Source organism: Hyperolius riggenbachi, chromosome 7 (genome assembly GCF_040937935.1).
Source record: "Hyperolius riggenbachi isolate aHypRig1 chromosome 7, aHypRig1.pri, whole genome shotgun sequence".
NCBI lineage: Eukaryota > Metazoa > Chordata > Amphibia > Anura > Hyperoliidae > Hyperolius > Hyperolius riggenbachi.
Genome location: NC_090652.1, coordinates 33,486,326 through 33,509,167, shown reverse-complemented (window position 1 = coordinate 33,509,167; position 22,842 = coordinate 33,486,326). Strand labels below are relative to the sequence as shown.

The 22,842-nt window shown below is 45.9% G+C and overlaps 1 protein-coding gene across 1 annotated transcript in view; it reads right to left on the bottom strand.

Moving 5' to 3' along the window:
* LOC137525968 (up-regulator of cell proliferation-like) overlaps positions 1-21,887 on the bottom strand; it is a 64,027-nt gene extending 42,140 nt beyond the window's left edge. Inside the window, exons 1-2 of the mRNA XM_068247178.1 lie at positions 21,827-21,887; positions 8,800-9,199 (exon numbers count right to left, since the gene is read on the bottom strand). Coding sequence (XP_068103279.1) covers positions 8,800-9,076 — 277 coding nt within the window. The 5' untranslated portion in view covers positions 9,077-9,199; positions 21,827-21,887. The remainder of the gene's footprint in view (positions 1-8,799; positions 9,200-21,826) is intronic.
* Positions 21,888-22,842: the final 955 nt, after the last annotated feature.

The following is a 22,842-nucleotide window of genomic DNA, read 5'->3' as shown; positions in this document are numbered from 1 at the left end:
TTTTGTATATATGTATTGAAAAACAACAGCCTTGTTGTCCGTTGATGGTCGGCCGGTCCACCACCGCGACCAAAACATTTTAACGTTTTAGCCATTTTTACTCTTTCGGCGCCTCTGTACATCTTGACGTATCCAGAAGTCCACCCTTGGTGGAAGGGTGACCTGCCCTACTATTCTTCTATCCACAGAGAGCGACGTTTTACTCCTGAGTGGGGACAGGCTTGTTCTCCCCACCTGCGTTTTCAGTGGTTGCGCTTGGGGCAACCCTGACTTGTGAGTATATTACTTACTTTCATTATTCCCATCCCCCACTAATACATACTACACTATATTGGGCTCTCGGTCTTCTATCTTTTCATATTCTGCAAGTACGCTTGGCCAAGTATTCCGACGACTACACGGCAACCCAGACTCGATTGCAGCCCATCAGAAAATGGATTTCCTTGAAGAACACACCATACACAGAAAAGTCCTGTTGGCACAATTTAAAATGAACAATTCACCTACAACAGAACCCACTATTAACTCCCCAAATCCCGATAACATTCCCCATATAGACTTGAAACCCACTTTCCAAAAATTGGAGTCTGCCCTGAAAGATGAATTTTTCAATCTAGCTGATGTAGCCATGCAGGAAACATATATAAGCGAAAAAATCTCCCCAGATGGCATTCGCATAAAAACATTGTCTGCATTTCCAAAAGATACTGTGTTCACCACAGAATTTTATAATTATTTAGAAATATGCACCCAGGGCATCATGGAGAGAATTATCAAAAAAAGGAAATCCCTTGTTCTTGAACTACAACCAAATATTAATGATTGTAAAGACTACATAGCCCAACACAAAACCAATCCCCAATACTATCCACTATTATCCAACCTCACCTCTAGACTCAAACGATTTGAGCAGGACACCACCGAAACCAAACTTAAGAAATTAAACCGTGACAGGTTGGCATATGCCGAACACAGAGAGCGGGAACGCAAACCACGATTTATACCAAACCCTCCAGTTCCACCCACACCGAACACTGGTCCCACCATACCACCACCCCCATTAATGAGCCTGAACATCCCAAAGCCCACACAGATCCAATATCCACCATTCCCACCCCCTCCCCTCACCTTCACAACCCCAGCGGCCGACCCAACACATCCACCACCACCTCACACTCCGTTACCCACAGGCACCATGAACCAACCCACACTTGCAGCACCACCACCTCACAGCTTCAACTACACAAAACCCATCCAGGATAAAGGTATATCCAAGATTCAACGCCCCACACTCTCTAAACGACCCCCACCTTCCACTAATTCTCCACTTGCAGATATCACCCCCAGGAACCCACATATTGGAGTTGACCACACAACAGTCAAAAACGTTACTTTACCTTCCTCCTTCAAGTTTAGCTTCAAAAAATGGGTCTTAAGCGAGACCCCCGCCGAAATACCCCCCATAGCTAACCATCCCTCCCCACCATCTCTCAACCCTGAAGAAAACCCCTCCATTAACGACCTAAGGATATCACAAATTAGTACCTACACATCAGACTCCAGCCCCACCTCATCACCGAGTCAACCTACTCCACCACGGTGCCCCCCAGATCACCCACCCACCAGTTTGAGTCCCAAACAGACTACTCAGAAGGAAAAAAACTCTGAACCCACAGAAATAGCGCCAATAGAGGGAACTCATAACATAAACATGTCCTCGTCTTTTTTAGACCTACCAGCATCTCTCTCCCAGAACCTCCTGTCCACCCAATTACCCAGCCCCATCACAACCCGCACAGTAATGCAACCTCTCCGGAAATCCAAACGCCAATTATCAGATACAGAAAACGAGGATGCCGAGGCAAAAGAAAAAAGAAACAAACGTTAGCAACAATTATCCCTACCGACCCGTCCAATAACACAACAAATCACAAAAGAAGCATCTTCAATCTGTCCAACCACATCCTAACAAAACAAGAATCCAACCTTCTAGAAAAAGGCCTCTCATTTTGTCCCACGAACAACTCTGACCTATTTGAACTATTCAGCGACCTTAACACATATATCCGTAAACTCACCTTAAAACGACACTTTGCAATAAAGAAACTCCAAGACGCACCACCCCTAGACCCAACCAACTTAATTATCACCGCGAATGACTCTATCCCATTAGTTACAGTATCCCCTGCAGACATGGCCGTGGAAAAATTTATCAGTACCAACCTAAAGGGCCGATCAAGATTCTACCCGACCGCCTCTAAGGGTAATTTCATCGACACATTTTACTCCCTGGTTCTCAATGACTTACAAGAATTATTTACCCCCGACTCTCTCCCACAATCCAACCTTACACCATCCGAAAAGGTAGCCCTGAAAACCCTACGTAACAATACTGACATCATTATCAAGCCCGCAGACAAGGGGGGAGGGATTGTCATTCTTAATAGGACAGACTATTTAGAGGAATCCACCAGACTATTAAGCGACCCTAAACATTATACCCTACTGGACACAGACCCCACAATAGATCTCAACAAAACCCTCAAAGACTTTATCAACAATGCTCTACTCAATAACATTGTCACCAAAAATGAAAGAAATGTCATCATTAATCCCCATCCCAAAACTCCGTTCTTTTACTATCTTCCAAAAATACACAAAAACCTCCATAAACCCCCAGGAAGACCTATTATTTCAGGAATAGACTCAGTCACCAGCAACTTATCCAGATTCATTGATACACACCTACAGGCCCATGTACAAACCCTCCCCTCGTACATCAAGGACTCTCAGCACCTCATCAGTTTTTTACAACATATACCATGGCAAGATGATTATACATGGCTGACCTGCGACGTAACATCCCTCTACACCAACATACCACATCACTTCGGACTCACTGCCCTACAATACTATCTGCAAAGGAACAGCGACATGCCCATAACTCAACAGACTTTCCTTATAAACTGTGTTGAATTTATTCTACATAATAATTTCTTTACATTCGGCGACAACATATACCAGCAAGTAAACGGAGTTTCGATGGGAAGCTCATTCTCGCCCTCATATGCAAATTTGGCAATGGGATACCTGGAACAGCTAAAAATGTACAATGATAACCCCTTTATTGGTAACATCATTTTTTACAAAAGATATATCGACGATTTAGTGTTTATATGGAAAGGCCCAAGCAATCTGATCCCGTCTTTTGTCGAATATCTCAATTCAAATCCAGCAGGCCTGCAGTTCACCTTTCATCATGACCCCGGTTCTATAGAGTTTTTGGACCTTGTCCTATACACTCACTCGTCTCGTATAGTAACCAAAACCTTCTTCAAACCAGTCGATGCCAATAATTACATACATTACCACAGTTTTCACCATCGACCCTGGACCAGAAACACCCCGTACAGCCAATATAGAAGGATATACCGCAATTGCACAGAGACACAGACATACAATACCCAATCTAAAATCTTAACCAAAAAATTCATAGACCGTAAATACCCCAAAAAACTACTGAAAGACACAACATAAAGCCAGAATGCAGAATCCTCCATCCCCCACCAACAATTCCCAGATTAATGACATACCCCGGTTCATCACAAAATACAGCGCCCAACACTCATCCATCCGGAATATACTTTACAAAAGGTGGGAAATCCTACTTCAGGATCCCCACCTCCGCCCTATCCTTACTCCAAAACCAGCGGTCACGTACAGGCGTGCCCCCAATTTGCGCGGTATACTGGCTCCTAGTAGGCTACGCACACCTCAGGATGACCCCACCCCTACCCCAATAGATTTCCCCACAGGATCAGCCCCATGTAATCACAAAAAATGCCTGGCCTGCAGCTTTGTCCACCGGGCCTCGACATTTCATTCCCAGGTCACCAAAACAGAGTACCAAATCAAATACCACCTCAACTGTGAGTCAAAATATGTAATTTACATCATCACATGCCCATGCCAGCTCCAATATGTGGGTAGGACCACTCAACCCGCAAGATCAAGAATTGGACAACATAAAAGGAATATTATCAAAAAATACCCCCTGCACAGCGTATCGCGACACTTCACCACCCACCACGACAGTAACCCGGAATTATTCCACATCACACTCATTGATACAATTCCACAAAACCGATTCAACTCGTTTGAGCTACTAAAAGCACGTGAGATGTATTGGATCCAAATCTTAAAATCACTCACTCCAGGCGGCCTTAATGAGCAGCTGGAGAAAATATATTAATATATTAATATATCATCTTATCACAGATCTCGTCCAGATTTTATTCGTCCTCTCCTTTTAATAATCACAAGACTTTTTAATGTCAAATTGTACCGAATTTTTATGTCTTATTTTATGTCTACATTTTACGTCTGTTCTTACGTTTCTTATGTTATTTTATGTTTGGTTTAAGTCAATTATGATCCTGAAAATCACCCAAAAGCAGACAGGGTGTTATTAAGTTTTAGAGGATAAAAGTTGTATGTTATTAACAATGTCCGGCTTAAACATATTGTCACAATGTAGTTGTATATGCATCCCCTAAGAGCATACGATATTGCAAGAGGTGTGTTTTTTTTTTTTTATATTGACCACTGGAGGGCAGCAGCGCTTTATATAGAGTATAACCAAAATATTAACAAAGCTACACGGGGGAAAAAAACTAATATAGGGACAAACGGGGATTAATTGCTTCCTTTAGAAAAAACTATTTTACCACGTGGAGGTCTTAAACAGTATACATAGCCTGTATACTGAAGCTCATCATGTGTGAACATGCCTCCTCTCTCCGCCCCTCCCCTTCCCCTGACTGGCCAAGCTGAAGTACGGAAGTGTGTGATGCGTTCCACACATTCCACAGCACTGTGACGTAGCGCGCACATGCGCACTAGCACAGCGCCACGTTATACTCGCCCCATAATCCCCCGCGCAGATCACTGGCACACATTAGACTCAGCGCACACATAACGGTCACTGAGGGGCCCTGCCCATCCCCTCCGCATTGACCAATCAACGTAGGCAGCCTATCCTGCCCCTCACATCGCCACACCCCCCTCACGTCCCTCGGCACCGCCCATATTCTCCTCATAAACCCATTACACACTATCTACTGACACAGAGGTGCCAAGCTTCATTCAGACTTGACGCTGGTAAGTGTATACTTCCCCCCCATCCAGGCAATAGTATAGCACTATCATGTTGTTGTATCCTTCTCACTCTACCACGCTCTCTACTACATGTAGCCATCACTCCATTATTAAGCAGCACTTAGTGCTACGAAGCCAGCACAGCCCACAAATAGATTCTTCCCACGGTAATCATACACTGTCACTACCCCAAACGTCCCTACATTAAGGACACATATTCTGCAACAAGCAATGTTTTACACAGGTGTAATTATGTTTTATGACTGGTCAGCGTGAATATATAATTTTTAACACTATTCATACCAGAAAAATCATGTGTATATATAACTCACTAACTGTGTACTATGTAACACACACAGTATGTTTGCTGATGCTAGCTATGTATCTCTGTCATTTGCAGTGTTGTTGCTCCTACCCCCTATTGCCTGAAGAAGCGGGTTGATGCCCGTGAAACGCGTTGCGACTATTTGCTGGGAGCTTTCTAAATAAATTTTGTATATATGTATTGAAAAACAACAGCCTTGTTGTCCGTTGATGGTCGGCCGGTCCACCACCGCGACCAAAACATTTTAACGTTTTAGCCATTTTTACTCTTTCGGCGCCTCTGTACATCTTGAAGTAACACTGGAGAATTCCCGGTAGGCCTAGCCCTTTTATTTTAAATGGGCCCTCCCAGGCCCTGCCGAGCAGCAGGAGGGGGTAGCAGCGCAGGAAAGGGGGGCTTGGGCACAGAGTGGTGGGGAGAGGGCCCAACTCCCCCCTCCCTCACCTGGGGGACCCCTGTTCTGCACTCCCCCCTCCAGAATGGCAAATGGCAGTGGCCGGGCAGGGAATTACTTATTTCTTCCATGTTCCAGGCGCCGGGGATCTGCGTCACTGCACGTCACGTGTCTGCCGTCTCTAATGCCTCTCACTGTACTTTCTGATTAGCGGAAGTAAAGTGAGCGGCATTGGAGATGGAAGACACGTGACGTGCAGTAACTGCGGCAGAACACCAGCATCCGGATCCAGGATAAGGTGAGTCTTTCCCCACCCACTGCCACCAGCCCACCACTGCACTAAAAACTGGAGGGGAATGCAGAAGGATGGGGGGGCAGGTAAGGGAGGGTGGAGTTCGGCCCCCTCTTCACCGCTGTGTGCCAGCAAGCTCCCCCCTTCAGGCTACCTATACAGGGGACACCTGTAGCTAACTACCTATACTGGGGACACATATAGCTAACTACCTATTCTGGGGACACCTATAACTTGACACCTATAGCTAACTACCTATACTGTGGACACCTATAGCTGGCTACCTATACTGGGGGACAAATACAGTATACTCAGGCTCTAGGCCCTTCATATGGCACTTGTCTCAGGCCCTGGCCCTGCATACTCTAAGGCCGCCCAGCATTGCAGGCAGTAGCACCCAGCAAAGCACCCAGCCCTCCCCAGCCAGCCCTGTCTACCTAATACTGATGTATATGGGCACATGGCTACTTAATTCTGTTTTCTGGGGAACATGGCTACTTAATTTATGTATACACAGGGCCCATTTGGCTAATAAATTATTTTATTTTGATGCACCTGGCTACTTAATTATTTTATCTGGAGGTGTGTGACTACTTAATATTTTTCTTTAGCAGCATTTGACTACTTGATGAATTATCATGAGGCATGTTACTACTTGATTATTTTATCTTAGGTTTATCTGGTCAGACCCACTCTCTGTCAATAACACTGCTACTTATTTTGTGTATTTTTGAGTCTGCCCATGACCCATCATGACCATGCCCATTCCCATTTTTTTTCTGTGCACGCCGCAGATCTCACAGACTATTCCCTACCATAGTCTAATGTCCTACTAAATTATGTATTTATATAGCACTGTCATCTGCGCAACATTTACAGAGTACAAGCGTATGTGAGCCCAAACGGGGGGGGGGGGGGAGGGGGAGGGAGGTTGGTGGGCCCCAGGCTGAAACATTCCTGGTGGGCCCTTAGTGTCCCAATCCAGCCCTGAAAATAACTGTTTCTATAAAAAACACGAAATTACGTGTTAACCTTTTTAGGAATGAATTGGCGTGGAAGCGGACAGTCTAACGCCGATCGGCATGCAGTCCCGAGGGCATGCTTTGCAAGAGATCGCGTGCACCGATGCACGCATCTCCGCTTGAATGATGGAGCTCCGCCATCAGTCTCCCAGTGGCGATCGCCGCTATGAGACCGTTAGATGGGCAACCACGTATTGCGGTCGTTTGGGCCCAGCCCTTGCCGCCGCCCATCGGCTGTGGGCAGTCGGCAAGTGGTTAAGAGAGCGACCAACAAGCACAGAGAGACCTGTTGCAGCCAAGTGGAGATGGTTATTCTCCATGTGCCCTGTTGGTTGTTTGACCTGTTTTTTTGTGAGTGTCATTACACCTTAAACAGATCTTCCTATTAGCTAAACATACTACACCAGTTGGTCTCCTGCTGTCTCTGTGTTTACATTTGTAAGGTTTTGCTTCCGTATATCTCGGGTCCCGCTGTGCCTTATGGGTGTAACTATGGAGATAATAAACATGTGACATCATATAACTTGGCATGTTATGCTGGGAATACACAATGAGTTTCTGCAGCAGATAGATGGGTTTGATAGATCATTTCCAACATGCCTGATCTTACGTTCGATCGTTTTGCCACTCGATTTCTGAGCGGCAGAAACGCATTGTGTATTCCCAGCATTAGTTTTGCTGTTGATGTGAAGCACACCTTGATTAGGCAAATTTGAGCAAAATATCACCAGTTTTCTGTTCTGGGCTATGGTAATTTTCACCTTAGTCAGATCTGTCTGTTGCACTGTCTGGAAAACATGTGTTAAAGGGTTAATGTCTTACTGACTGACAGCTAAAATACTTGAAAATACCCCGTGTTAGGAAGACAATGTGACATAGTTTTTTTTCTGGTATAGGAACTCTTTAGCTCTCTTTGGCCCACTCCATAAAGGTTCACATTATTTCCGATAACAGTCCATTTTTTACAAAGGCACATACAGACATGTGGATGGATCCAATGTCACCTATAGGGTCTATAGAGAGATGTCCATTGTGAAAGTATCCATCATATCATCTGCGGAGGCAGAACATAAAGCCCTGCTCCCGACACTGTATGCCTTTTTTGCAAGCACTGCATGGAAAACGGACATACTAGATGGACATAGCAGATTGAACACTGGGATCCACTGTAACTGGCCACAAGGAGAGCCTGGCGTAATGTGAACCTATCTTTTTTTGGTGCAGGAGAGGAGGCGGGGAGAGTCCGCTATTATACTTAGCCACATGGCTAATTAATATTGTTTTCTTCCTGGAGCGGCCACTGATTGGCTGACGGGACCACGTGATGCGGAGTGTTCCGATCACGTGGTCTCCACAGCAGACTATAGGACAGAAAAGGCACACCAAGAGCTGCATAACGCAGCTCTAGGTAGCGTCCTCCTCCAACACCACCAGGCGTTGCGTTAGGGCACGTTATGCGACCTTAACGTAGCCCCAAACACAACGTCCTGATGAGAAAGAGGCCTTAATCTGTAAAGAAATAGAAGTCCATTGCCGATGCTGTTACGCGATCCATTACCTTCATACATCGGTGACAATATAGTCTGTGTCCACTGAATGTTTTATTTACCTTTGCCTAAGTCTCTGCGGAGTCTTTCTTCCACTGTCCTCTCATTAATGTGACATAGAACTTCAAGCGTGAGGTCACAACTATAGGAGGCTCCATAGAAGTCAATAAGGAGATCAACAATCATATCTGCGCTGGCTTTTTCTAGACGACCTCTTGGGATGGTGTCTCCATCCTTAGCCTCTACATCAGTGAGCTTTCTTCTGAATTTGTGTAGTGAATTGGATTCCAGGTCCTCCAGAGCATACAGAAGGACATCTCTCACTGTCCTCTTCATCATCTACTTTATGTGGCTTGTTTCTGCTTAGAAACACAGTCTCCTCCTTACCCACTATTGACCATCTAAGCGTCTCATTCTTCATAGGCACTTAAGGTCTGGTCCTTCACTGCCCAGAAAGTGCACCTGAAACAAACAAAAAATAAATAATTGTGAAAAGAAAAATTGCATTCATGGTGTCCATACTTTAAAGTGCAGCTGAACATTTTTGAAAACAAAAGCAATGGGTGATCTCCTATCACAAAGACAATTCCACTCATACCTGTTGACTAAACATCTCTTTTTTACTGATATCTTCTACAGATAAAAATTGTAAATGTCAATAGTGTTGGCTTTTTTCAAAACCTTGCTGTGAGGTTTAGCTTAAACACTTAAAGACCTGTTTACAAGAAAAGGGTGGTAATACGATAGACATTTCTTTGTTTGCCTGTGGACTGCATCTTAACGATAACCATATTTATAAAAAAAGGAACCAGTTTAATTAAGCAGCAATCAGTACTTGTTTACCTGCTGTAATCATACTAAAATGGTGACATAAAACATCAGTTAGGCTGTGTTCCCACTTGAGAGTAAAACGGACATATTTTGTCCATTTTACTGCATCACAAAACTGACAGTAAACGGCTCCTGTTTTATATATTAAAGCTGTTCACACTTGTTAGTCTGCAATGGATCAGTTGGATTTGTTATTATAAGTGGACCGCACTTCTGTGCAGTTCGCGATAATCCCGGACAGGTGGAAGCATTCCCCACACATCTGCCCCGGGCTGCAACCAGTCCACATTGGACCATCAGTGTGGACACAAGTGTCCGCTCCTGCTTGCCGCACGTGGTCCAACTACAAAGGCTGCAGATGGGAATCAGGCCTCACTTTAACCCTCCTGGCGGTTTGTCAAAATCCGCCAGGGGGCAGCAAATACGTTTTTTTTTCTTTTTCATGTAGCGAGACGAGGTCTCGCTACATGATAGCCGCTGCTCAGCGGCATCCCCCCAGCCCCTCCGATCGCCGCCGGCGATCGGAGATCAAGAGATCCCGTTCAAAGAACGGGATCTCTTGGAGGGCTTCCCCCGTCGCCATGGCGACGGGGCGGGATGACGTCACCGACGTCATCGACGTTGTGACGTCAAAGGGGACTCCGATCCACCCCACGGCGCTGCCTGGCACTGATTGGCCAGGCAGCGCACGGGGTCTGAGGGGGGGGGGGGGCGGCTGCGGCGCGACGGATAGCGGCGGATCGGCGGGTAGCGGCGGCGATCGGACACTGCACGCAGCTAGCAAAGTGCTAGCTGCGTGCAGCAAAAAAAAAAATTATGCAAATCGGCCCAGCGGGGCCTGAGCGGTGCCTCCCGGCGGCATAGCCCGAGCTCAGCTCGGGCTTACCGCCAGGAGGGTTAAGGGGACTTCAGTTCAGGAAGTGGCAGACAAACAGCTCTTTTCTTTTAGCAAATATAATGGTGTCTAAAAGTTTGTAAACCATTTACATATTTTGGTATTTTTATGTGAATGTCACTTAAAGGGGAACTGAAGAGAGAGGTATATGGAGGCTGTCATGTTTATTTCCTTTTAAACAATACCAGTTGCCTGGCAGCCCTGCTGATCCTCTGCCTCTAATACTATTAGCCATAACCCCTGAACAAGCATGCAGCAGATCAGGTGTTTCAGTGGTTCAGACTTATAAGTCTGATCTGACAAGACTAGCTGCATGCTTGTTTCTGGTTTTAATCAGATACTACTGCAGAGAAATAGACCAGCAGGGCTGCCAGGCAACTGGTATTGATTAAAAGGAAATAAACATGACAGCCTCCATATACCTCTCTCTTCAGTTCCCCTTTAAAAGAGTATCTGATTTTCAAATAAGTCCTAAAACCCAATAAAGAAAACCTAGCTAAAGAAATGAAATAACAAATATTACATTTGGTCAAGTATTTATTTTATTCAATAACATATCTGGCTGTGGCTAGTGATGGCCCGGACCGTTTGCCGACGAACAGTTCCCGGCGATCATCAGCCATTCATCAGCCAGCGAACAGATTGTGAAGTTCGAACCACCCCGTTATGTTTGCATGAAGCCAATGTTGCTGACCCCTTGCCCCAGAGTCAGCAGACATATGGCAGCCAATGAGGTATCTCTCTTGCTGTTCTGTGTGCCCAGTGCACACTTTAGCTGTTGGAGATCTGTGCTGCTCCTAGTAGAGCACCGACTAGAGCAGGGCTTTTCAACCCATGGTACGTGGTGGTACTTTGCCACCTGCAAGGTGGTATGCGCACCGCTGTCTGCTGCACTGCCTCCCCGGCTCCTGGTGCTGTCCCCACCGCCCCTACCTGAGCCCCACTCTCCTCCCCACAATACTACCAGATCTCAGATCAGCGGCATAGCAGATGGCACGCATGCTACTCACACCTGGTGTACTACGAATGCAGAAGTGATGTCATTGGTCGCTTCCATATTCGTAGTACACCAGGCGCGAGTAGTGTGCGAGCCGTCCCTGTCTCTGCTATGTCGCTGATCTGAGGTCTGGTAGTATTGTGAGGAGAGTGGGGCTCCGGTAGCAGCGTCAGGGGAGAAACCAAGAGCACAGCAGTGACAAGGAGGACCAGACGCTTGCAGCCAATCTGAGGACAGTAATGATGGCAGAGGCACCCATTGCACCTTGATCCCCCTGCGCACCCTGACCCAGCCTGCACCTTGATCAATCCTGACCCAGCCTGCACCCTCATCCACCCTGCGCACCGTGACGGAGTCTGCATCTTGACCCACCCTGCACCTGGTCACTAACCCAGCCAGCACCCTGACCTAGCCAGCATCCTGCACTCTGACCCAGCCTGTACCTTGACCCATCCTGCGCACCCTGACCAAGCCAGCAACCTGCGCCCTGACCCAGCCAGCCCCCTTTACCATGACCTAGCCAGAACCCTGCACACTGTACCCTGAGTCAGAACCCTGACCAAGCCAGCAACCTGCACCCTGACCCAGCCAGCACCCTTTACCCTGACCTAGCCGTAACCCTGAACACTGAATCAGCCAGCACCCTGACTCACCCAGCACACTGTACCCTTAGTCAGCACCCTGACCAAGCCAGCAACCTGCACCCTGACCCAGCCAGCACCCTTTACCCTGACCTAGCCGTAACCCTGAACACTGAATCAGCCAGCACCCTGACTCACCCAGCACACTGTACCCTTAGTCAGCACCCTGACCAAGCCAACAACCTGCACCGTGACCTAGCCAGCACTCTAAACCTGCCAGAAGCCTGCATCCTGACCCACCCTGCACCCTGACACAGCCAGCACCCTGCAACCTAACTCAGCCATTACTCTGACCTAGCCAGCAACCTTCATCCTGACCCAGCCACCTTCCTGTACCCTGACTCAGCCAGCACCTTGACCTACCCAGTGCCCTGCAGCCTGACCCAGCTAGCACCCGGCACCCTGATCCAGGCAGCACCCTGCCCCCCTGGGTCAGGGTTTTTCAGTAATTTTAGATCCCTCCTGTAAAATGAAGCAGCTAAAATTGCAGCAAAAACCTGACTCATCTAAAAAAAATTGCCATGTGATACAAGTGGTAGGGTATTTTATGGTTAGTTGTTTGTTTTTATGTGTTCTTTCTAGCTAATTGTGGTCGATCCCTGGCAGTTAGCTCCTCCCACAGCCTGTCATGACCACATCCATTTTTTGCCGTTTTTGCAGAGTCACTGGTGGTACATTAAAAATGCCATGTGATAAAAGTGGTACAATCTTTATAATGCTGTAGAAAAAAAGAATACAAGCGCTCCTTCAGATCACACACTTTGGGCCTGATTCACAAAGCGGTGCAAACTTTTTCGCGGACTTTTGCGCGCGCAATTTGCCGCGATTCACGCGATTGCGGAGTTTTGCGCGGCTAATTTCCGCGAATCCCGCGAATCGCTGCAAATTGCGTGCGCAAAAGTCCGCGATCGCGCAAATCGCGGCAAATTGCGCGCGCAAAAGTCCGCGAAAAAGTTTGCACCGCTTTGTGAATCAGGCCCTTTGTCAGCTGCTTCTGGTAACCACTCCAATATGGTTGTACAAAATAACCACAGCACTTTGGCACTTCCCTTTACGCTCTGTAGGTCACCACAGTGCTCACAAATAAACATATGTAGGTGACCATCACCAGAGAAAAAGGCACGAAAGATTGATCACTCCCTCTTCAAAGAAAACCACATTTATTCCAGTCCAATACAATTAAGTATACATTCACTTACTTCAGGGGTTCTTTTAACAGGGACCCTTAGCATAAAAAACGCATGTAGTGTGACAGCGCACATAGATAATCATCAAAGTGTTGGTGTCAGCATGCCCAGTCCCCAGTTCCTACTAGTTTTGGCCTTCCGCCGTCCTTAATTGTATTATACTGGAATAAACTTGTGGTTTTCTTCGAAGAGGAAGTGACCAATCTTGTGTGCCTTTTACTTTGGTGATGGTCACCTGCATATGTTTATTTGTGAGCACTGTGGTGACCTGCAGAGCGTAAAGGGAAGTGTCAAAGCGCTGTGGTTATTTTGCACACCAGTATAATGCATAGCTCCCAACTGTCCCTCTTTCAGAGGGACAGTCCCTCTTTGGAAGCCCTGTTCCTCTGTCCCTATTTCCTCATCATTTGCCCCTCTTTCAGGACTTTGTCCCTCTTTCAATGTAAATATATATATTTCTTTACTAAAAAATGTGTTTGATTGACTCTAAACTTTATTCCCATCCTTTAAATTGATATATTACTAATTTTAAAATGTTACTATGAAGGAAAATGAAGCAGGATAGAAAGGACCAGTGTGGTTTGAATTATAAAACAACATATGTTTCTTATGAAATCTTTATGGTATGCGTGACTAGGGGTGTGACGGAGGCGTGGTGATGGGTGTGGCAGGGGCGTGGCTTAAGTGTCCCTCTTTCTCATCTCAAAAAGTTGGGAGGTATGATAATGCTGGGTACACACGATGCGGTTTCCCGCTCGATTTCCCGGTAAATCGACTATTTCCGACATGTTCGATTGGGTTCTGATCGATACAGCCGTCGATTTTCTCATGTTAAGTATGCAAAAACGATGGCTGTATCGATCGAAACCCGATCGAACATCGGAAATAATCGATCTCGCGGGAAATCGCATCGTGTGTACCCAGCAGAAAGGTTGAAAAGCCCTGGACTAGAGGACCTGTGTTTTTTTTTTTGTTTGTTTGTTTTTTTTGTTTTTTTTTTTGTGCTTCTTATGCTGTGCACTGTTTCCGACTTTGGTGTTCGGCTAGACTGCTACTTGTAGTTCACCAGCACAGTGCACAGGGCCGGACTTAGGTTTCACAGCGCCCTGAGTGAAACCTGATTTTTGTGCCTCCTTCATCCTCATCACGCACAGTGCTGCTCGGATACCCCTTTTCAAAATCCGAATCCGATTCGGATCCGGATACCCCGCTATCCGATCCGGGTCGGATATCCGAATTCAAAATTTTCCTATCCGAATCCGATTCGGATATCCGACCCTAGTATCCGACCGGATTCGGATATCCGAATTGAAACCCGGAAGTGGCCTTTAAATTGCTTTTAAAAGGTTTGTAAGGGTCAATTAGGCATGTAGCATCATTCTTTTTCAAAGGGGAACACTAATTGATGATGTGGGGACTTAAAATCCCCCCCCCCCACAAAAAAAGGCTGTCAAAGGGCCAAGTGCAAAGTGCCAAATGCAAAGGGCCAAGTGCCTAATGCAAAGTGCCAAGTTCAAAGGGTCAAGTGTCAAGTGCAAAGGGCCAAGTGCAAAGGGCCAAGTGTCAAGTGCAAAGGGCCAAGTGCAAAGGGCCAAGTGTCAAGTGCCAAATGCAAAGGGCCAAGTTCAAAGGGCCAAGTGTCAAGTGCAAAGGGCCAAGTGCAAAGGGCCAAGTGTCAAGTGCAAAGGGCCAAGTGCAAAGTGCCAAATGCAAAGGGCCAAGTTCAAAGTGCCAAGTGTCAAGTGCAAAGGGCCAAGTGTCAAGTGCAAAGGGCCAAGTGCAAAGTGCCAAATGCAAAAGGCCAAGTTCAAAGGGCCAAGTGTCAAGTGCAAAGGGCCAAGTGCAAAGGGCCAAGTGTCAAGTGCAAAGGGCCAAGTGCAAAGGGCCAAGTTCAAAGGGCCAAGTGTCAAGTGCAAAGGGCCAACTGCAAAGGGCCAAGTGTCAAGTGCAAAGGGCCAACTGCAAAGGGCCAAGTGTCAAGTGCAAAGGGCCAAATGCAAAGGGCCAAGTTCAAAGGGCCAAGAGCCAAATGCAAAGGGCCAAGTTCAAAGGGCCAAGTGTCAAGTGCAAAGGGCCAAGTTCAAAGGGCCAAGTGACAAATGCAAAGGGCCAAGTGACAAATGCAAAGGGCCAAGTTCAAAGGGCCAAGTGTCAAGTGCAAAGGGCCAAGTTCAAAGGGCCAAGTGTCAAGTGCAAAGGGCCAAGTGCCAAATGCAAAGGGCCAAGTTCAAAGGGCCAAGTGTCAAGTGCAAAGGGCCAAGTTCAAAGGGCCAAGTGTCAAGTGCAAAGGGCCAAGTGCCAAATGCAAAGTGCCAAGGGCAAAGTGCCATGTGCCATGTGCCAAGTGCCAACATGTGCAAACACGTGCAAAAATGTGCAAACACATGCAAAAATGTGCAAACACGCGCAAACATGCAAAAATGTGCAAACACATGCAAAAATGTGCAAAGTGCAAACACATGCAAAAATGTGCAAACACATGCAAAAATGTGCAAACACATGCAAAAATGTGCAAACACGCGCAAACATGCAAAAATGTGCAAACACATGCAAAAATGTGCAAACACATGCAAAAATGTGCAAACATGCAAAAATGTGCAAACACATGCAAAAATGTGCAAAGTGCAAACACATGCAAAAATGTGCAAACACATGCAAAAATGTGCAAACACATGCAAAAATGTGCAAACACATGCAAAAATGTGCAAACATGTGCAAACACATGCAAACACGTGCAAAAAATGTGCAAAGTGCAAACACGTGCAAAGTGCAAAAATGTGGAAAGTGCAAACACGTGCAAACACGTTCAAAGTGCCACACATTTTTGCACGTGTTTTCACGTGTTTGCACATTTTTGCAGTTTGCACGTGTTTGCACTTTGCACGTGTTTGCACTGTGCATGTGTTTGCACGTGGCACTTTGCACGTGTTTGCTCGTGGCAGGCAGGCAGCACCTGGCCTGGTGTGTGTACAACACACACACAATCACATAGCAGCTGCAGCAGCACTGCAGCACACACTCTAAATGTCACATTTATGACATCAATCAAGCAAATGAATGATTTAACTATACTGTAGTGATAGTGAAGGGGTTAATCACTGAACAGCTTAGGTTTATAACTATGTACAGCCCTTTGTAGGGCACCAGCAATGGAGCAGGAGCATGTCTCTCAGGAAGCATTCAGCAAGCCAGGACGATCTGTCTCATCATGGCAGCCCTCTTATTATACCAGGGGGGCTGGCCAGTGTTCCTTTCTGTGATTGGGAGCCAGGGTTTAGGCTGGGAGGCCTCTGATTGGCTTAATGAGGTCAGGTGGGGCTGGCCAGGGTTCCCCTCTGTGATTGGTTTCTGGTGCTTCTGCTGGGAGCCCTCTGATTGGCTCCCATGACGTCTGGACCTCATGCAGTGTTTCACTGGTCCGGATATCCGCGGATAGCCGGACTATCCGCGGATATCCGTATAGCCCAGCCAACTATCCGCAGATAGCTATCCGGATACTGGACCAGCTATCCGGAATCCGGATCCGATCGGATAGGCCTAAAAAAGTCGGATATCCGAGTCTATTCGGATATCCGGTATCCTGTTGAGCAGCACTGATCACGCATGCGCGAGCACACACACACACACGCACACACACAGGCCCATATGCAATTCATCTTTTCTCCTGAGATATCTCCTAGGACAGTGGTTCCCAACTATTTTGACGTCATGACACATCACGCCAAATACTCAGATCTCTGTGATACGTCACATATGTATAATAGGAAAAATACTATTAATAACCACGAATGGATGGAAAGAGTGCATTATCCTGAATTTACTTAAGAATGAAGGCTAGAACCTTTCAGGGCCCGTTTCCACTAGTGCGGTGCGGAATCGCCGCATATCACCGCTGACAAAATCGCATGCGGATGCGATTCTGCATGCGTTTTTTGCCGCGATTTCGCATGGGCAGGGTATATGCGATTTTAACCATGTCACTGCCTGTGTCAATTTACATTACTTTCAATGCGAAATCGCACTCGAAATCGCGGGAAAAAACGCATGCAAAAAACGCATGCGATTTCCCTATTAAATACATTGCCTGCGATTCGCCTGCATTCCACACGCAGGCGAATTCTGCAGGGTCTATCCTGCACATAAAAACGCAAATGAAAACTGACAAGTGGAAACAGTCCCATCCACTTGTATTGCTTATGCGAATCCGCATGCGTTGTCTGCATGCGGATTCGCGCTAGTGGAAACGGGCCCTCAGGAATATTAATAAAAACAATCAGTGGGACAGTTAGCCCCCCCATTTAGAATGATATCACAGCACCGACAATTTGCCCCACGTGTTATAGCTGCAGTGCGCCCCCCAATATAGGTTGCCACGCATAGGTGCCCCCAATATAGGAAGTCAGTTGAAGGTCTCCATCGCCCCCATAGGTAGTCAGGCGTAGGTGCCTCCAGTATAGGTAGCCATGTGTTGGTGCCCTCAGTAAAGGTAGCCAGCTATAGGTGCCCCCAGTATAGGAAATCAGGTGTAGGTGCCCTCAGTATAGGTAACCAGCTACTAACCAGCTACTAAGCGCCCCCTTGGAAGCCGGCGCCCTGAGCGACTACTCCGGTCGCACAGGTCAAAGGCCGGCTATGACAGTGCACCACAGCAACTATATTCTCATTTGTGGTCTTTTCATAAACCTGTCACCTGAGTTAAGTGGCATTCAGTAAAATAAAAACAAAAAAACCCAAACACCTGAGTGTCCACCGCTACTCTTACCTTTCCAGTACTGCCCTGTATAATGCTGGGTACACACGATGCAATTTCCCGCTCGATCGGCAGGATCGATCAATTATTTCTGACATATTCGATCGGGTTTCGATCAATACAGCCGTCGATTTTGCATACTTTACATGAGAAAATCGACGGCTGTATCGATTGAGACCCGATCGAACATGTCGGAAATAGTCGATAAAGCGGGAAATAGTCGATCAAGCGGGAAATTGTGTGTACCCAGCATTAGACCTCACTGGCACTGCAGTTCATCATCACTGGCAGGGCCTTTATTTTAGTGATTTTTGCACATTGCATAAACCTAACTGTCACTAGTGATGAGCGGAAATTACACCTGTGTGTAATTATGCATCGTAAATCAACATTGTAATGCAAACTTTTGGGGAAAATTGTAATCCATTTCCTATGTAATAGTAATATTTCATAATTTCGCATATTTTTTGCAACATTTTTGCGTAATTTGCGACACCTTTTATCGGTTTATAGCAAATCCCCCATACATACTATTGGTACCAAAATTGCAACATATGTTAAGGAGAACTGTGAATTTTTCAAAAAGACCTTGTAGTTTTTGAGAAAATCGATTTTTAAAATGCAAAGAAAAATGGTTTTTAAACTGTCATTTTTCTGAGTTTAAAAAACATTTTTCCTTTGGATTTTTTTAAGATTTTCTCAAAAACTATAAGGTCTTTTTTGGAAAAATCTTTTTTTGACTTGTACCCACTATTCTCCTTAACATACTGTATGTAGCAATTCTGGTGTCAATAACATGTATGGGGACTTTGCTATTCACTGCTAAAGTCGGCATGAAATTACGCAAAAAGTACGCAAAATATTACACAAAATTACGAATGACTATACAAAATCCATTGAATTTACAAATAATAATTACATATGGGCAGAACTGCGTAATTGGCTGATTACGATCATCTCTAACTGTCACCTGAGTTAAGTGACATTCAGTTAAAAAAAAAAAAAAGCATCGTTTTCCATTTATACTGGCTTTAGGATAATTCTCTCTTTTGAGCCCTTTTCCTCTCGAGTCCTTCTCTCTCGGCTACCGCAAAATGGGATGCATACACTTTTATTCGCTGCGCGCTGTGTGCTACCTGATTGGCCAGCCAGTGGAGCAGAGCTATTGGCCAGGGTGCCTCCACCAGACTGCTACCTCATTGGCTGCCATGTCTAATGATATTGCCCACTGCTATAGACGTCATTGATGTGACCTACCACTTGACACACACACACACGCACACTCACATATACAAGCACACACACCAGTGTTGCCAACCTCGGAAATACGTTTTTACTGACAAAGCACAAAAAATTTACTGACAGAACACTTTTTTTACTGACATCTAATATTATTGAAATTAAATGAAAGGTATCACACATGCGCCCTTACGCGCAATACACCGGCAACCACGTGGGGCGTGAATGATGAAGAAGAGTGCAGTGGCGGACACCGGACATGTGACGTAATAATGCATGGCATCCGGGGGGGCTTTGATACATTTACATTTGGTGGATGCAACTGGGGGTTTCCTTCACATTTGTTCTCGATTATCGCAGCCCTTATCACTGCCCGCCTGATTGAGCATGCCAACCTGAGATTTCCCAGCATGTCCGATTGATACATGCAATCGATACATGCAACCGATTTCGGTCCAAAATTGGTTTGTCAACTAGGCATGCTCTTGGTGGCACTGATTTTTGTAATATCAATAATAATTGTCTTATCTGATGGTTGATCGGCCGCCAAGTCTACAGATGTATGGCCACCTTTAGCTAGAGCAGTGTACATTCCACAGTGATACGTGAACTGATAAGCGGTAAGTGCTGTGATCTAAGAAAGAGAGAGGGTTTTTTTTACTGACACCACAAATTTTTTTATGGACTTTACTGACAGCCCAGATTTGTTGACTTTTTACTGACTGTCAGTAAATTTACTGACGGTTGGCAACACTGACACACACTCACACACGCAGCATGCACGCACACACACTCTCTCTCTTTCTCTCTCTCTCTCTCTCTCTCTCCCTCCTTCTCTCTCTCTCTCTCTATCTCTCTTAGTGATGGGAAGTCCGGCTCTTTTCAATGAATCAATTCATTCTATTCAATTCATTAAAAAGAACCGGATAATGAACCGACTCATTTGATTCATTTCACTGGGGAAGGTGTGGCTAGCAGTAACTAGTTGCCTGTCACTCCACTCCACTGCTAATTGGCCCAGACATCTATTATTCCTCCTCCTGGCTCCTTATCCTTCAGCTGTGTGCACCGGGCCCTTTTCTACTTGCTGCGTTTTTGCCAAAAAATGCAAAACGCATGCGTTTGCTGATTTTCAGGCCACGTTATCATCAAACGCGGATGGGCGTGCGTTCGGAACACAACGTGTACAAACGCACGGCATCTGCGTTTCTATGTGTTGCGTGGCTGATCACATTCACTGAAAGTGAATGGGGCAGCTGCGCGTTTTATTAAAAAATGCGTGCAGCATGCGTTTGCGGACCGCACAGTGTGAACATCAGTGCAGTCTATGCACTTTCCGATGTCATGCGTATCTGCCTCCTGCACGTGTTGCCGAAATGCAGACGGCAAAGCGTGCAGTGTGAACGGGGCCTTAAAGAGAAACTCCAACCAAGAATTGAACTTTATCCCAATCAGTAGCTGATACCCCATTTTACATGAGAAATAGAATGCTTTTCACAAACAGACCATCAGGGGCGCGGTGTGACTGATTTTGTGCTGAAACCCCTCCCACAAGAAGCTCTGAGTACCGCGGTACTCCTGGCAAACTGCCACAATGTAGCAATGTTCACAGACAGGAAATGGCTGTTTACAGCTGTCTGTAAAGCCAGAACAGCTAGGAGCAGCTACATAACCTGCCCACAGTAACAATGTCACCATGTAATAAATGTCAGAATGTAAATCGGGGAGAGGAAAGATTTTACAATGAGCAAACACTGACTAAATAATTTATACATAATTATTGTAAAAATGAAGCACTTTTTTTATTACATTATTTTCACTGGAGTTCCTCTTTAAGTGCAGCCTGTTTAAAATAATAAACCTGGGTGGCCTTTTCCACCACTGCGTTCTGATTAAAGAAAAAAACGCAAATGCATGTCTGTGCAATTATGATGCGTTTTGCGTTTCAATGCAAAGTATAGGAACACATGAAAAACGCTTTGCGTTTTGTATTGATTTAACCACTAGTATTTATTTTCAAAAATCAAGACACTTGTCAATCAGAAAAATGCAAACACATTAAAAAACGCATATCAAAATTGGTCAAAAATGCAAACGCATAACAAAACGCACAAAACATGCACATCAAAATTGGTTTTGCAGTGGAAAAGGACCCAGTGCAGCTGCGGTTCCTGAATCATCCATTGAACTGATTCGGTTCAGTGTGATGAGTCGGATCACTCGACTCACAGGAAGGAACCAGCTTAAATGAACCAATCACTCATGAACCGGACATCACTCCTCTCTCTCTCTCTCTCTCACCCTCCCTCCCATGATCTTTCTGTCTATGCCACCATAACCTCTCTCTCTTCCCCCCTGAGCTTTCTTCCTTCTCTTTGTCACCCTGACACTTTTTCACCCCGAGATTTGACCTCTCTCCTCCCTGCCACATTTCTCTCTTCTCTTTTCCTCCTTGCTCTCTCTGCATCTCTCATACTTCCTACAGCACAGCTTTGCTAGCAATTGATAATAAAGTATCATGTAATAATAATAATAATTTGAGAAGTCACCCGTAAGTTTCCATGAATGTTGGTAGCCTGACAGCTTCTGCTTTTGTGCTTCAATTTCCTGCTTTTTAGTTTTGAACCTGGAGGACTTTTAGTTACTTTCATTTTAAGTGCTGCGGGTGTGTTTCACATACTGATCTAATCAACAAAAGGTTTTTGCACCAACTATAGTATTTTCATAGCTCTCAGTATAACAGTAATAACAATGATAACCATGACATTGCAGTACAGTTTTTTTTCACACTATCCACATTCAAATTAATGTCAGTGTACTGTTCATGTTTTTAGCCCTTCCCCACCCCCATCGTAGTGGAACAGTCTGCAGGACCTATGACATTGCATAGAATAGGAAGAAAGAGTAGAGGTGGAATAACAAATGTGTATTTTGAAAGTACTAACTTCCAGGGCCTGATTTGTACTTCGTTCTGCCCCCTGACAAACAGCCTAACCCCTCCCCCCCCCCCCCCCCCCCTTCCAACACACACACAATTTATCCACACCTTTCCCCCAGAAAGCACAGCTGGGTTACCCAGATTACAGAATTTAATAGCCACTATACCACCTGGATACAAGTCACAACTCTCCCCTATGGGGTACTCACCTCATCAGGGGGGAGGCCTCTGGCCTGGATAAAGCACTTCAAACAGCCCTATTGAGGGCTAGCACGTCGGTCTCCTGTGTTTTTTGTAGGGTTGCCAGGTGTCCGGTTTTACACCGGACAGTCCGGTTTTTGTGCGCTGTGTCCAGTGTAAAAAAACATGCTAAACCGGACAATTAAGTTGTCCGGTTTTAGAGCCCCCCCCCCCGCAGCGCAGGAGGAGAACAGCGCAGCAGAGAGAGAGCTGGGAGCAGCGGTGGAGAAGGGGGTCAATCTCCCCCCCCCCTTCCCTCACCTTAGGGTGCTCTCTCTCCCCCGCTGTCTCCTCCAATATGATGTGCAGGGCTGGCGAGTGGCTGCAGGCGGAACTTACCTCTGTGTCGCTCCAGCGCCGGAAGTTCGGGTCCCGCAGCCGCTGAGA